The sequence below is a fragment of the Planococcus citri genome, chromosome 1 (genome assembly GCF_950023065.1).
Source record: "Planococcus citri chromosome 1, ihPlaCitr1.1, whole genome shotgun sequence".
Taxonomy (NCBI): Eukaryota; Metazoa; Arthropoda; class Insecta; order Hemiptera; family Pseudococcidae; genus Planococcus; species Planococcus citri.
In genome coordinates, this window is record NC_088677.1 from 35,056,727 (window position 1) to 35,072,594 (window position 15,868).

A 15,868-nucleotide genomic window follows, 5' to 3' on the forward strand; every position below is an offset into this window, starting at 1 on the left:
TACATTTTAATAAGTTTTTATTAATAATTTTATTTGTGAGCGCTAATTATGAATTTTACTTGTCGTAACGAGTAATCAGTCAAATATAAGAAATTTGTATAATTTCGAATTCAAAATCGACGATTTTTTAGAGAGCATTTTTGATAAATTATGAACCTAGTTCTCACAAACTGGAAATACCGAATAAATTACATAATTTAAAAGAAAATTCTTTATTCTTTGAAATAATACATCGGATGACATAAAAAAAATAAATAATAGGTAATAAAGAAAGAAAAACACGAATTCAAATCTGGTACATTGAGTTTGGAATTAAAACCTTCCAAAACGTACGGCTTTTAAATAGATATCTATAATGATGTTTCATATCAATAAATTTAGATAAAAAAGTCACTACTCAGTAACAAAACTCATTTAATAGAACTATTATATTACAATAAAAAAGGAGGATATTTAAAGGTAATTACACAGAACTTTTAGAGGCACGTACACATTTTGAGTTTCATATTCACGCGTGTAGTATTTTGTTTGAACTTTATTACGATTGAAAATAAACATCTTTAGCCAATCGCATTCCACACTAAATATAGATTCAGTTTGAAATGCGAAGGGCTTGAAAATGCTCATTTCCTATCTCAAAACGTAATGTATACGTGCCCTAGCAATAAGACGCGACGCGACTTTTTTTTTTTTGAGCTAAAGATTGATTTATTTTCATCTTTTTCAAAAAGATGATAAAACGAAAACACATTCACACTTTCACGACCACTCTTTATTAAATACTTTACTCGCACCATCAACCTTGATTTTTTCACATTCCCTTTAAAAATGTATACAACAAAAACAAAGTTACAAAAACAATAAGATCAAAAAATCATAATTCTTCCTTTCAAATGCTAATCCTTTCAGTTCCCTGCACACCAAACTACTTCAACTCGCCAACTTCATTCGATAAAAAAATATGGTAAATTTCGAATGATATGACGCTTTTTTGTATCTTAAAGAATCAACTTTAAATGTGCACTGAAAATCGAAAACAAACTCGCAAATAAATAAATTAAAAACTAAATCGAATGCCAACCAAGCATTTCATAAAAATTAACAATGGTAATTTAAAACTGCTTTTTTTGGGCCAAGCGCTCAATACAGCAATAAATTAATTCGAAAGCTTACATAAAATTTACATAAAATCGCATTCACGAGCGGCCCGATTTAAAAAAAAAAAAAAATTAAAAAAAACAACACTTGTATGTTTAATTACTATGAGATCAAAATCCTTTGAAAATTCTTTTCAACGATCAATGAAAATTATTCAACACACAACTTGCTTCGAAGAGCTACGAAAAAAATAAAACAATTTGCTAAAAAAAAAACATTACGACGCAACGCAAAATTAAATACTTAATTCGAATACTCTTAGAAAAATAATAATAATGCAGGAACAAAATATCTAATTCATAACGATAATTGAAAAAAAAACAAGTCATAAAACCACCAAACTCTTCGTATGGCAACATTAAAAAGATTCATGTACATAAAAACACCTTTTTTTTCTCTCGTTTAAAATATCAATAATTCTACATATAAATACACGACGGCGCTATCGAAATACATCAACAGTGACGACTAAGCGAAAAATCAAATTAAAAATACGCTGTACAAAAAATTTGTAATTCACAATAAATAAGCCATTGTTACGTTTCATAGACCCTCTCATTATACTAATTATTTACGCCGAATAAATAATAAAATTAACGAATAACAGCGTATGAAAACGTAACGACGAAGATAATTTTCTTGACTAGTATGGAAAAAATGGGATGCACCAGCCACACAAGGATACGATTACCAACTTCCTGAGTTTTACACGTGCTCGTTTCCACCAGTTAATGGTTCGTGCGCCTGAAATCATAAAATCACCACGTTAGATTAGTTTAGGCAACCTTTATTGGTAATTTACAGCAGCAGGTTCCCTGTAGTTTACATCGTAACTCACCAAGTATTCGATATGCTGCGTGCAAGAAAAATTGAAATATTTTAGCATTTCAAAGTTATTTAAAAAATAATACCTATCCAATATTTTATTTCAATTTTTTTCAAAGCGAAAATTCACTCAGGGTTTTCGACTTTACTCTCAGAAAAACACTCCTCAGATATAGGTAACAAAAAACCGAATCCAAAAATAATCAGGTGTACTCGAATTCATCGTCTTCAAATTAGTAACAATCAATATGCTACTTCACTTTTAAATTTTTATTTCGAATTTGAACTTTTAAAATTTCAATTACTGATTTTGATTTTTAAATTTATCATTCATCTTTTTTAAAACCTCACTAACAGGTCTGTTTCAAGTTTATCCAGCTTGAATTCGTGAAAATCACGAGAGTCTGATGTTAATTAAATTGCATAACCTGTTCGCCGTAAATACGCAACAATGTGCTCCGTTATCGAAGCGATAATTTTTAGCAAGAAACGAGATTTTTGGGAAATTTTGACAAAAGACAAGATTTTTTGTTAAGTATTTTATTTTTGGCAGAAAACGAGACTGACGATTTTAACAAAGGGCAAGGCTAGCGCAGCCAGTTGGAAATGAATAAAAAAGTGCATACTCTCACAAATATTTGCATAATAATTATTGATATCATTAATATTTTTTTTTCTTCGAGATGAATGAAAAAATTGAGTTTTTGAAAATTCGTAAAACATTGGAAAAGTTGAGTCCAATTTTTAAAAATTTTTTGGATTTTAAATTTACGAGCAAATCCAAATTTTTTAGGTTCTAAATTTTGGAATACATCTAATTTTAAAGTAAAATGATTTCAATTCCAACGATTTCAAATTATCATGATATTAATCAAATTTTTGATACAATTTTTGTGAAAATTTAAGGTTTTTAAAATAATTTATCGTCGAAATTCGGACGATTTGAATTCAATTGTAGATCTAAAATCAAGAAAATCCACGTCGAAAAATTCAAATCATCGTGAAGAGGGTATAAATTGGAAGAATTTCTTCTTAGAAAATGAAATTCATTTTTCAGAGCAATTTGCATCGTTGAAATTTTTTTCAGAATTTTTCAAATGAATAATCCTGTAAAAAAATTAATGTCGAAATTTTGTAATGGGAAGGGGGGCATGGATACTCTGAAAAAATCCGAGACTAAAATTACTCGAGTCTCGTATTATTTCTACGTTCAGTAGAAATCATCTCCAACTAATAAACCATAATATACATATTTCAAGGAATGAAACTCTCAACAATTAGAGCACAAATCGAAAACCCTTAATTCGAAACATCAACTTCCCAAACTGGGTACAAGAAATTACCAAAAATTAAAAATATAATTTTCAAAATACCTCTTCGATTAAAGCTGGTGGGAAGATCCTCGCAGGCTGATATTGACTTTTTTCTAAGGAAAACTGATCTTCGGTGGTTTTTCTATAAACTGGATTATCGAAATTCATTCTTGTTAAATTACGATGAAGGTATTGGCGATAAAATAGGAATGAAATCTGAAATAAAAATAAAACATTGATTATACGAACCAATCAAGGCGTTTTACAGGTGAATATACACGCTCACGTACACATCACACACGCAGTGACAGTGATTATAAAGTATTAACAATGTATTTCAAAAAAAAAAGTGATTAGAATGACGTCTACACCGTGATGATCAAAATACACCATTTCGTGTGTAATTTTGCGTATTAAAAGCGATTATGATGTAAATATTGTTAAAATGTATTATTAGGCCTATTTACGATATAAACCAATCGCCAATGGACTCTACCGAGTGTTGTATTCGAATATCTATGTGTAATACAACGAACCGGATTAATATTCGTGATGGTGTTATATTGATTCGATTACACATGCCGGAGTTAATCCCGAAAAAGCTGCTAATCTTTAATGACAACGCTACGCTGTCGTTTTAATATCATTTTCGTGAAGTGCTTCGTATTATTTGAAAAAAAAAAAAAAACATGAAAGTGTGAATAATGAGAAGAAAAAACCAATTCCAGTATGATTATTTTTTTTTAAAAAACACCACAAAACTGTGATAACATTGGAAAATTTGCATATACGAACCGCGTAATTTTAAGACAGCTATTCTAGAGAGACGAGATTTTATGATGCGCGGTAATTAACTAATTTCTACTAGATTTGTAAGCTAACGTATTCCCCCATTGGTGTCTTTTTTCTTGTATTCGGCACAACTAGCCAGATCACCTAAGACATAAGTCAAAATCAGCTTCTATTTTCTGTCTCGGTTTCACTTTTCTATACATGTATACACATAATAATAGCTAGATAGGTGTAAGTAATGGTAGGTAATATTATTAATATCGCTAAACGGTGTTATAACAATCCAGTCATAGACATTAAGTACTTTTATAAAAGTTCAATGTCTATACAAACACTTGCAGGTGCATTTTAATTATTGGTTTTTGTTTCAAACACTAATTTTCAGTGTCTTTCATTCGAACATGCAAGTGCAAAGGGACCATCTTTCGTTTGGAAAAATTGTTTACAGTAAGTGAACAAATTAGCATGAAAATTGAATCATTATTCATTAGATTCAAAATATTATATGCCAATAGAATGAGAACTTTCTTACAAAATGATTTATAAGTAATTATTATGACAGATTACGAGAAATTACCGTAATTTTCAAAGTAAGTAGGCAATCACAGTAAAACTGCAATTTTTCAGATAATTTTTGATGTACCTAATTCACTTTCACTTGTAATTGCCAGCGAAGTTTGGAAACAATTACCTAGAATATTGGGTAATTACGATAAATTATCGTAATTTCCGCTGTAAATTTCAAAAAAACGAAATCAAATTGCGAGTAAATATGGTAATTTGACGTAAATTACAAGAAATTACTATACTTTTTACAGCATCCAATTTTTGAGAAAAAACACTAAATTGGGAACAAAAACGCTCAATTTTGGCAAAAATTACTAAAAATAAATTCTTTTTGTAATAATTACCAGAACATTGAGTAATTATAGGTAGTAAAATGAAATTGAAATTAACGAAACAATGATAATTTTTGAAAAATCCTTATTTGCAAGAAAATAAGTAATTACTGTAAGATTAAGGTAATTTTAAGTAATTACAGTAAAATTTTGGTAATTCGAATTCCAAATAGTTGGAATAAAATTACGGTAATTTTCGGTAATTACAATAAAATTACGGTAATTTCTGGTAATTACAATAAAATTACGGTAATTTTTGGTAATTACAATAAAATTACGGTAATTCTAGGTAATTATAAAAAATTACGGTAATTCTAAGTAATTTAGATAAAATTACGGTAATTTTAGGTAATTACGATAAAATTACAGTAATTTTTGGTAATTACGATAAAATTACGTCAATTGTTAATAAATGTTTACGAATGAATTGCGAAAAAGAAAAAAATACGGTAATTTTGGTCCGCAATAAACGGTAATTTTTTTTTCGTAATTATAATAAATCAACAACCAGTAATGTAAGTTATTACTTATGAGAAATAATTATACAAAATCGTAAATATTCATGGCATCATGGCTCAAAAAAAATAATTCTACAATTTGAATTATTGATAGGAAGAAAACTTTTTTCCAGCATATTTTACAAAATCAATGCTCATTTGTTCACTTGTTGTTCTCTACTCATTAATTGGAACAAACTTTTGGTTCACTTTATATTATGAAAGATTATTTAAAAATTGAAATTTGTCTTTGTAAAGAAATTGTAACTTAAAAATACCATCGGCGTTCATGTTTCACCTTCATGAATATTTCTAGGGGATAGTTTTAAGATATCAATAATTTTTTCTGTTTTTGAAACCTTTATTCAAAAAATCAAAAGAAATGATTTTTTTAAAAATACGGCCAGTTAGCTAGATATTTTTGCAAAAAAAAAAAAAAACACATTGGAAGTACTTTTTCAGTTTTTGCAATTGAAAAAAAAAGTATACAGAAGAAGTGGTTAGAAGGAGAAATAATGGTGAAAAATTTCAGCTGATTTTATTTTTAATCTACCTACCTATTGAGAATTCTCTCAAAAATATATTTCAATTTTTTTTTTGAAATTTAAAACCCACGAAAAAATACTTTATAAAAAATAAAAATATAAAATCCCCTGAAAATAAAAGTATGATAGAAAAATGGTACTAATGAAATTTTGTGAGTGAGAATTTTTCAGTGCAATCTGATTACAAGTCCAATTGGTGGAGGGATAAGGGTAGATGACGTAAGGGGATGGTATTTTCAATGCTTGAAAATTTTCAAAATTTTTCCCATATCCTTAAAGTATTTGCACCAAGAACAGAGAGAAAATTTTTCCCTCAAATTCTGTCAAAACTATACGTAGACTTATACTAAAAAAATATACGTATATTAATACTTAATGAGAAAATATTAAAAAATGTCAACTTACTACTGATAAAATAATAATAATTGCTGATGCACAACCAATAACAATAGCGGCTAATAAGCCAGAATCAGTCTCATTCAAATATGAAGTGGTAACATGAGTTCCATTGTGTTCTATATCTGTGAACAGGGGAAAAAAACACATCTTATTATATTATTTTCTAACAAAATGCGCAACTTTAATAGCAAAAAGGGACCGCCATCCAACACCAGCCACAACACCGCCGAATATTTCGAACCACTCGAGGAAATTTCCTTCGGGAACAAAGTTCATATAATCTGTTAATATTTAAACTAATCGTAAAATATTTCATTCGAAAGTTTTCGCTCGTTCGCGCAAGCGAAACGAAAAAGAGAGAAGAAAACAAACAACGCGTAAAATCCGTAAAAATTTTTCATCCTACTAAGGCTAATTTAAAATTCGCTTTTTCTCTACTTTTTCTTTGTTTTGCTTTCGTTTCGTTTTTAAATAAATAAATTTCTCCAACCTGTAGCGAAGTTGGCGCGAGCGAGTTAAATTTCTTGTGCCGAAATTAAATTATGAAATTATTCAAAATAACCGACGCCCTCGACCGTTTAAATTATTACACCGGTGTCCGCGTCGCGTCCGCGTCCGCCAAACTCCAACTTTTCATCGCCTTTGCCTTCTTCCTTTTCTCGCAAAACGCGCGTTATTTTACACTTGACGGCGGATAAGACGCGATTCTTCTTAAGATAACGAAATTACGTAAGTATACCGAGTCTTCTTAGCGAATCTTCTCACAGAAAACGAAAACAAAAAGCGAGCACATCGTAGACTTAAGCGTCGAGTGTTAGTAATAGAGACGAGTTTGCACTTAAAACAGATTTGTTTATTATTAGAAAAAGCCTATCACCAGAAATCCCCGAATTTCTCAAAGTAGCTACCGCAAATACTCACAAGACGAAATCGATAATAATGATTTGAAATTCGTAAGTTTCCCATCCATTACCCGTATAACCGAAGGTCGATCTAAAAATTAAGAAATTAATGAAATATATGCTTGAAATTGGAGAAAAGAGTTCACCAAGATTATTATATTGCAGAACAGATATGTGCTCAGTCGAACAAAATGACTAGGATGAAAATAATAAATTACAAGTCCAAGTACGTAGGTACTTCGATAGTTGAAAATGGAAGGGGAAAATCAGAAGTAAATAATTTTTTATGTATCTATCTACTCACTCCCTCCCTCCCTCCGAAACTCAAAATTTCCTAAACTCAAAATTTGATTCAAAATGTAAAACATGAAATCTAGGTAGTCGATCACTTTTTTTTTGGAAATATGGATTCAACATTTTTAGACTTTTAATTTGCTATTTGTTAAATGAAGAATTTTGAAGGGCTTTTACATTCTCATTCCCTCTAGAAAAAGAGAATTGAATCGACTTTGTTTCAATCAAACATATTGAAAAAAAATACTCTTCGACTATTTCAATGGAAACAAAATCAAAATAGCATTTTGTTCGGATATCTCTCTTTTTTTTTTAATTACTCTAAGTAACGACCCTTCATAAAAAAAAAAAAAAAAAACTCTTGGAAACTAAAACTCGCAATTTTCAAGCGTTAGACGATAAAAAATGTAATTTCTGAACTCACCACCACCTCCTTCAGCACACATGAGACCGTCTTCCATTAAGGAAAGGCCGTCTGGACAATCACACGATATCTTTGGTGACTTAGCATTAATCTGAGGAGCTGGTAAGCACAAGTGTGAACAATGGCCGTTGACTGCGGCGCAATAATTCACACCGTCTGGTTGTCTGTACGGATGATACACGTGTATCACCATCGGATTTCTCATCTGTAAAAGGGCAAAAAGCACGAAAGAAAAGAATAAGTATAAACGCGTGACGAACATTATTTTGGACATTACACTCTAAGGATTCCATAGTAACAACGTATAAAGTGTACAACTTACCATATGTAATGGCGTAATGTTACTTAGGTTTTTTCCATTGTGTTTGTTGGCTTTATAAATAGTATGCTTATCCCAATCCGTCCAGTATAACCAATCTTCAAATGTGCTGATAGAGAATGGGTGTTTTAATGCAGTCAGCGAGTATAATATAACACGTCTTTCTTGGCCATCGTAATTACTCGATGAAATGATATTTAATTTAGCGTCTACCCAGTAGATACGCTCTTGGACTAGATCTAACGTTAGACCATTAGGCCATTTGACGTCGTAGGTAATGATAGCTTGTCGATGCGAACCGTCCATACCGGCTCTTTCGATACGAGCATTTATACCCCAATCCGTCCAAAACAGCCAGCTAAAGAAAAATCATAAAAATCGAGTTAGAGAAAGGGTTGATTTACATACCTAGTAATTTAATTCAACGAGAAATAAAATTACTCACCCTAACAGAGGATTAACAGCTATACCTCTTGGCGAATCGATCGAAGATTTTATCAACGTTTTTCTCATATTTCCTTCGAAATTAGATAACTCGATGGTATTCTTCTTCGAATCCGACCAATAGATATGGTTGTATATCCAATCGACCGCTAATCCATCCGATGACGTTACATCGTTCGTTATGACCACCGTTCGATCATCGCCTTCATCGATCGGAGCTCTAAACAAAAAGAAAAATAAACGATGTGAATATTAACCATAGTCTAATAGCGTGGAAATGCAAAATGCAGGATGTATTGGTGACGATGCAATTAGACTGTAAACGGATTTGCATTCGGGTTAATTTATTATGCACCCTCGCTCAATTATTATGTACAAACTTCAAGAGTTTAGGGTGGATTAATTCATCTCTCGACACTCGGAAATATTACAAAATTAAAGAGTTTCAACTTTTTCTTTGATGCTCTAGGTGGTTTTAACGTTATAAAGCAATAAGTACGTATTGAATTCAAAATCGAGGACTCAAAAAATACCGGGTCGCATATTTTAATACACATCAAATAAAAGTGAAAAATGTTTAGTTAAACCCTCAGCCCCCTTCAAGTCTTTATTGTTTTCACCAAAAAAATAAATACCTTATGTCATCTTTTGACTACAAAAAGAAAATATCATGCAGGGAAGTAAACAAGTTTGCAATCAATTTTTTTTCTACAGGAATCCGTGAACATTTTTTGAGGAAAGGGAAGGAGGAAATGAGGGAAATGAATTAAGAACTTTTGAAAAAGTCCCAAGAATTAAGAATACCTACTTGTTTTCAGAATATTTCTCAAATGTGATAAAATTCAATTAAATTTAACAAAATCGCGAGTCATTACAACAGGGCAGTGTTTTTTAAAACTCAGGGAGGAAGGGAGGATTTAAACTAAAAAATTTTACGCAGGCGTAAGTTTATCAGTAGGTAAATGAAAATTTTAATACTTAGCTGAATTCAAAATTGGCACTTACTTTTTTTCAATTGAAAAAAGATGATTTCCCAATTTTTTCATGTTTACACATTATTTTTTAAGGTACGGATTATCTTATGGAAAGTGTTTTGATCTCTTTTTATCAAGTTCAGGCATCACTTTTTTTATTAGCGTTATAAAAATTCAACCTTTTTTACATTCTAAAAAAGATTTTAGGGCTTGTACTCAACTCCCCCCTCCCAAAAAAAAAGTAACTAAATAGTAAGCAAAATAAAAAGACGTCAGACGTGAGCAAACCATTTTTCAATATAGAAAAAAATAACAAAAAATCCAGAACATTTTATTAAAAAATGTAAAAAAAGACCTTTCGACAAATTCGGAGGTAAGAATTTTTTACAATTTTTCGAAAAAATTTAAAGCAATTTTTGAAAAAAATTGACACGTTTTGGAGTTTTTTCTTGACAAAAAAACTACAATTTCTCAGTAATTTTTGATAAAAAGTCTTCGTAATTTTTAGCATTTTTAGAAATAAAGCAAAATTCTTTATCAATTAATTTTTAGCAACTTTTTGTTGAAAAAGTGAGACTCTTTCAGGAGAAAGATGGCAAAAAGCGAGACTTTGGCAATTTTAGCAGAAACGTAAGATTTATTGGCAATTTCAAACATGAAAGTGAAATTTTTAGCAAATGCAGAGCTTCTTCAGGTAATTTTTGGCAAAAAGCGAGACTTTACAGCAATCATTGAAAAAATAATTTTTTGCAAAAAAAGATAATTCTTCAGTCATTTTTGGTAAAAATTTGAGACTTTTTGACAATTTTTGGCATTTTTAGCAAAAAAAATAAGATTTTTATAGTTGAAACTTTCTTGCAAGAAAAGTAACTTTTTTTGGAAAATGTTGAAAAAAAGCGAGACTTTGACAATTTTAGAAGAAAATCAAGGCTTTTTTTCATCGACTTTTGGCAATAAATCCAGACTTTTAAGACAATTTTTGAAAAAAAGAGAGACATTGAAAATTTCTGGCAATTTTGACAAAAGCTGACTGTTTTTCCTGTTTTTGGCAGAAAGCGAAACTTCGAAAATTTTAGCAAAAAGCAGTGCGGGCGTTGTAACCGTAACGCTAAAAGTGACTAGTTGAGAAAAAATAAAAAATTGAATTGTACTTTTGTAAATTATTCACTTACTTACGTTTTTTTTTCTTCAAAAAAAATAAATTTTTGACAAAAAGTACCTGAAGTAACCACCGTTTTGAAAAAGTAACCGATAAAAGCCCTGACTGATTTGAAAAAATGAAAAAAATTCAAAATTGTTTAAAGAAATCTTAAATAGATAAGTAGGTATAAAAAAACATTGAAAATCATTTTTTCATTTTTCATTGTAAAAAAGTTTTATAAAAAATATTTTTAAAAAATTTGAAAAAAAACACTATTACAACAAGGGGTTTAAAAAATATGTTGAACCCCCCTCCCTCCCCCCCCCAAAAAATAAAAATTATGATGACAAATACTTTCACTTTCATTTTGAAAAATAAGTACTTCTGATAATGATTTCAAAATACGAGTACCAAAAATCCTATCAACTCCACAATATTTCAATCTTTCTCCTCCGCTTCTCATCCAAAAACATCCCATCGATATTTTAAAAAAAACTTGGTACAACTCGCAAAGAGATAATTAAAAACAAAGAGACACTCACTTGTATATTTTACGTTCGGCAATATCGCTCCAAAATATCATTCCTGTTCGGAAAACGAAATCCAGAGCAGTTGCTGATTTGGTATTATTAACGATGACAGACATCTCGCGATGATCGATTGAAATTTTTCTAATATCGTGCCGCCTTGCAAACAATATGGAAGCATGACCTTCGGTCGCTTTGCATTTAGTGTGATCATTTGGATCACGCATGTAGCCATCGACACATTCGCATTTGAACGAACCTTTTTCGTTGATACAATGTTGAGAACAACTTCCTGGTATAGCGCATTCGTCAATGTCTACGAGAGGGAAAAAAACAAAAATTAAAATTGGTATAAAAATTATTCGACAAATACTATCTTCAAATTCAGGGTTTCAAGTTTCTATCCCCTCCTCATACCCTTTTAGCCCAGAAAATGATAATTTTCGAAAGTTTCTCTGTAGTTTTCGATTTTGTGTCATCATTGGAGCCCACTCTGATTGACTCAGGGGTCTGATTTTTTTAAATGTAGGTATAGTAGGTACATAATAAAGATGCTTACCAGCGCAAGTTCGATTATCAGTCAATTCGTATCCAGGTTTACAATCGCATCTGTAGCCTAACGGTAAATCGACGCACAATTGTGAACAATTACCATTCTTTACAGCACATTCGTTGATATCACAGCCTTCTTTAGGTTCATCCTCGCCACTTGGGCAGTCTACATGTCCATTGCAAACATCACTCCATGATATACACATACCACCTCCGCATTCGAATTCATTCTTTCTGTCGCATTTTCTCACTACACCCTCTGCAAAAAAAGAATAAAATAACCAAAAATTACACGAAATTGATCTTCAATGTACCTTTCAACACAGATGGATAAGTCTAGGAAGGTCCGTAGGTATTAACTTACCACACTCCAATTCATCAGTACCATCCGAGCAGTCGGGTTGGCCGTTACAGTGCAAATGACCAGGTATGCATTCGCGATTATTACACGAGAACTGATCCGGTCGACACGTGGAATTTCTACACAAATCACTCGCCTCGTCCGAACCATCCGTACAGTCTTTTTCGCCATCGCATACCCATTGCCTATGGACGCATGAAAGTCTATCTCGACACTCGTACTCCATAGACATACATTGACTTATGGTCTTCGGTGGTAAAGGCGGACACCCCTACAAAACAAAAACCAAACCATGACGAAATTATTATAAATTCAGATTACATCGCTGTCTTCGATATTTATTAAGTAGGTATACAACTTAGTACATTATAATGATCCCTTCGCATACTTAATAATATAGCCTGTCGTTTTGTTGGTTGCATTTAAGGATCCTACCCTACTCGACGCCACAAACGCGCGCACGCGCGCATATCACGTTATTAATTTTCTTCCGGCGAAATCTTATTAAAATTGTGTCACTATGAAGATTAAAGTGATTCGCTCGCACTAAAAATTCAATTACTGCGAGAAAGGTGACGAAACGTTATTTTAAAATTTCTATCAACCGAGTCTTCTTCTTCATCGTCAAGACATGGTTGGTGTAAACGAATTTTACGCCTTAATCCTACGGGAATGACGGCGATGGCGCCGCCACCGTGCTACTCGACGATTATAAGTTGATCGGTATTCGCCTACCTTTCTCATCTGCTTATTTTTGCATTAGCACTAGATGAAATCACACATTGAAATATTCAAACCGGTAGGTGTTGCATATCCGGAATAATAAGGTCATATTCTAACAAAAAATAAATGATTTTTTACCTCTGGTTCCCTTTCTCTATCGCCATATGGCGGGTATTTTTTTGAAAGACGAGTAGGAGGCTCGAACAGCTCAATTTTTTTTACTCGAATGTTCGAATTTGAAATTTCGTACATTTAAAAAAAAGAAAATCAACGACTTTAGAGGCTACAATCGTCGAAAAAAAAATTCGCAAACGCAAATAAAGTCTCCCTCGTGCAAACACGCTTTCTTATACAATCCACGTACATTATAAGTAGCCGACGAAGGGCAGAAAAAATATAAAATTTTCACAATTTGTACCGCATCTGCGATACATCGACGCGGCGGTGATTTTATATATCGTTAAACCGACAAGCGAAAGGATCGGAGACGAACGGAGGGAAAAGGAGTAGGTATAGGGGGCGTTCGGGAAACCGAATTTATTGAAGCAGAATTTCACTTATTTCCTGATACGCCGAAGTCGCATTTAACGCATTTAGAATTGAAATCAGCTTTTTGGGCGAATCGGCGAACGGCGAACGCTTGATGTTTGCTTCGGTAGAATAAATTGGCCCTGAATCCGTTACACGCAGTTTCCAAGCCCAACTTGCAACGTGTGCGAAATGTAAAAAATGAGGAAGGTTAATTCGAAATAACATTGATTCGAGAGCAGGATTGCGGGAGTTAATCGAACGTTGAAATGAGTTTATTTTAAGTCGTAGGTATCTAGGGCACGTATAAGGGATGATTAATTCGGGTTGATTTTTTTTTCTTCTTCTTACTTCGCCGTAAGATTAGTATTCCGTTCTTTATCCGTCCAGTAAAAGTTTAATCAAAGACACATGCGCGTCGGTGCGGCAACGAGGAGGGGGTGAGGCTAAAAAAAGCCAGCGAGAGGCCAATTTAAACTCGAGATTTATGCGATGCTATATCGGTTTTTAAAATCTTTACGAAGACGCTGAATTTATTTATTTTTAAATTCGTTCCAGCTCCACCTTTTCAAAGGGGTGGGTTTTTAGTACTGACTTTCAGATGCGAGAGATGAGGCGCTTTCATTTCGTTTAATTTTTTATTTACCTGAAGGGTAATTGCGCTTGCGGCGGGGTCGGTAATTTTGTATACGATATTTTGCTCGGCTCGACGAGGCTCGTCGTCGTCTCTTCTCTACCCAACGTATAATCTGCGTATTTATAACGATCGTCGCGTCGTACGTAATAACGTTTAATGAATTTCATTATTCACGCTTACGCGAAAAAACGACAAGGGTCGGAGAATTTTTCTTCGTCAATGAGTTCCATAAATGATCTAAAGGATTGGATTCGTGATGGTTTTCACTAGCCTGAGATATTACACGAGGCAAAAAATTTGTTTAAGGGGTCTGGAAATATTAAATAGGTACGTTTTTTTTTTGAAAACAATTTTAGAGCTGGTTTTCAGTTTCTTTTTCAGCTGCCTTTTTTTTTGTAGTTTTCTAGCAAGAAAACTTATTAATCATTCAGTTCTCGATTTTATTAATTTTTTATTAGATCATGGGAAACCACAGAGTACTTCATGAAAAATTTTCAGCAGCCCAGCTGAATAATTGAGAACCCTACACGAGTTTAAATTTTCAAACAACCCAAAAATTGCAAAAATATTAAAGCCAAACAATCCATTATTACGTGTTTGGAGGATCAATTCTGATACCAGAGATCCAAAAAATAAATACTTCGATATTCGAATTCGCCGACCTTGATCGAATTCATTGAGATCGACACATCAACCCACATTTTTTTTTCAAAATCAGGTAGCTGGAGGTGCACTGAAGGGTCGGATCGAAAAAATAAATAGATATTTGAACTAAGTGCCTTCGATAATACAACAAACGATGCGTCACTCGTTATTTTTAATTTTCTAAAATTTTGCCCACGATGAGAGGGGGAGGGGTCAGATTGTTCTGAACGAAAAAATAGAATTGATTTTTGAACTCAGCGTTTTCAAATTAGTAACAATCGATATACCACTTCACTTATGATTTTTTTTGCATTTTGATCAAAATTGGGAGCCCTTGTGCCTCGGGGGGGGGGGCATTGAAACCTCGTTTTGAAAATTTAGTTCTTTATAAAGAGGATAAAAAAATGTAAGTAGGTATACGCCGTAATTTTTCAAATTTTTAAATTATGACTTTCAATATTTTTACCAACTATGAAAATTGAAAGTTCAAATTTGACCTTGAGTATAAAATTTTAATAACTCAAATTTATCATTTGTATCTTCTTTAAGATCCAGCAAGCAATTTTCTTCAAGTATCACCAATTTTTTAAAAAAATAGAGCTCTAAAAGTTTAGCATGAGAAATCGCAAAAGCATGAAAATTTCAAGGCTTCCTTTCCCCGGTTTCTATTACTAGACCATCAAACAGAACTCAAGAAAAAAATTTAGCGAAATCGAAAGATCTGATGACTATTTTCGATGAAAATTTTGTAATTCAATGATCCTGCCAACTCCAAAATCCATTAACAAATTTTGTGATTTGAAGCTCCTACAAACGCCAAAATAGGTAATTTGAAAATTTTACAATTCGGAGCTCCAGCAAATTCCAAATTTTATTTAGAAATTTCGTACTACGGAGTGCCTACAAACTCCCAAATTATTTTCAAATTTATGGTTAGGAGCTTCTGAGAAACCCGAAATTGACAAATAT

The 15,868-nt window shown here is 32.2% G+C and overlaps 1 protein-coding gene across 7 annotated transcripts in view; it reads right to left on the reverse strand.

Annotated features, from left to right (window-relative positions):
- Positions 1–196: 196 nt before the first annotated feature.
- The window catches only part of LOC135831630 (very low-density lipoprotein receptor-like), a 161,157-nt gene continuing 145,485 nt past the window's right edge, over positions 197–15,868 (reverse strand). For 3 of the 7 annotated variants that reach the window (XM_065344264.1, XM_065344265.1, XM_065344268.1), the window contains 11 exons: positions 12,370–12,637; positions 12,013–12,264; positions 11,469–11,769; positions 8,813–9,031; positions 8,371–8,725; positions 8,049–8,253; positions 7,350–7,421; positions 6,435–6,550; positions 3,357–3,512; positions 1,997–2,011; positions 197–1,902 (listed from right to left, as the gene is read on the reverse strand). In XM_065344264.1, the coding sequence (XP_065200336.1) occupies positions 1,864–1,902; positions 1,997–2,011; positions 3,357–3,512; positions 6,435–6,550; positions 7,350–7,421; positions 8,049–8,253; positions 8,371–8,725; positions 8,813–9,031; positions 11,469–11,769; positions 12,013–12,264; positions 12,370–12,637 (1,998 nt within the window). In that variant the 3' untranslated portion in view covers positions 197–1,863. Of the gene's footprint in view, positions 1,903–1,996; positions 2,012–3,356; positions 3,513–4,091; positions 4,233–6,434; positions 6,551–7,349; positions 7,422–8,048; positions 8,254–8,370; positions 8,726–8,812; positions 9,032–11,468; positions 11,770–12,012; positions 12,265–12,369; positions 12,638–15,868 lie in introns of those variants that run through there. The other 4 variants (XM_065344267.1, XM_065344266.1, XR_010556212.1 and 1 more) reach the window with 4 other exon arrangements.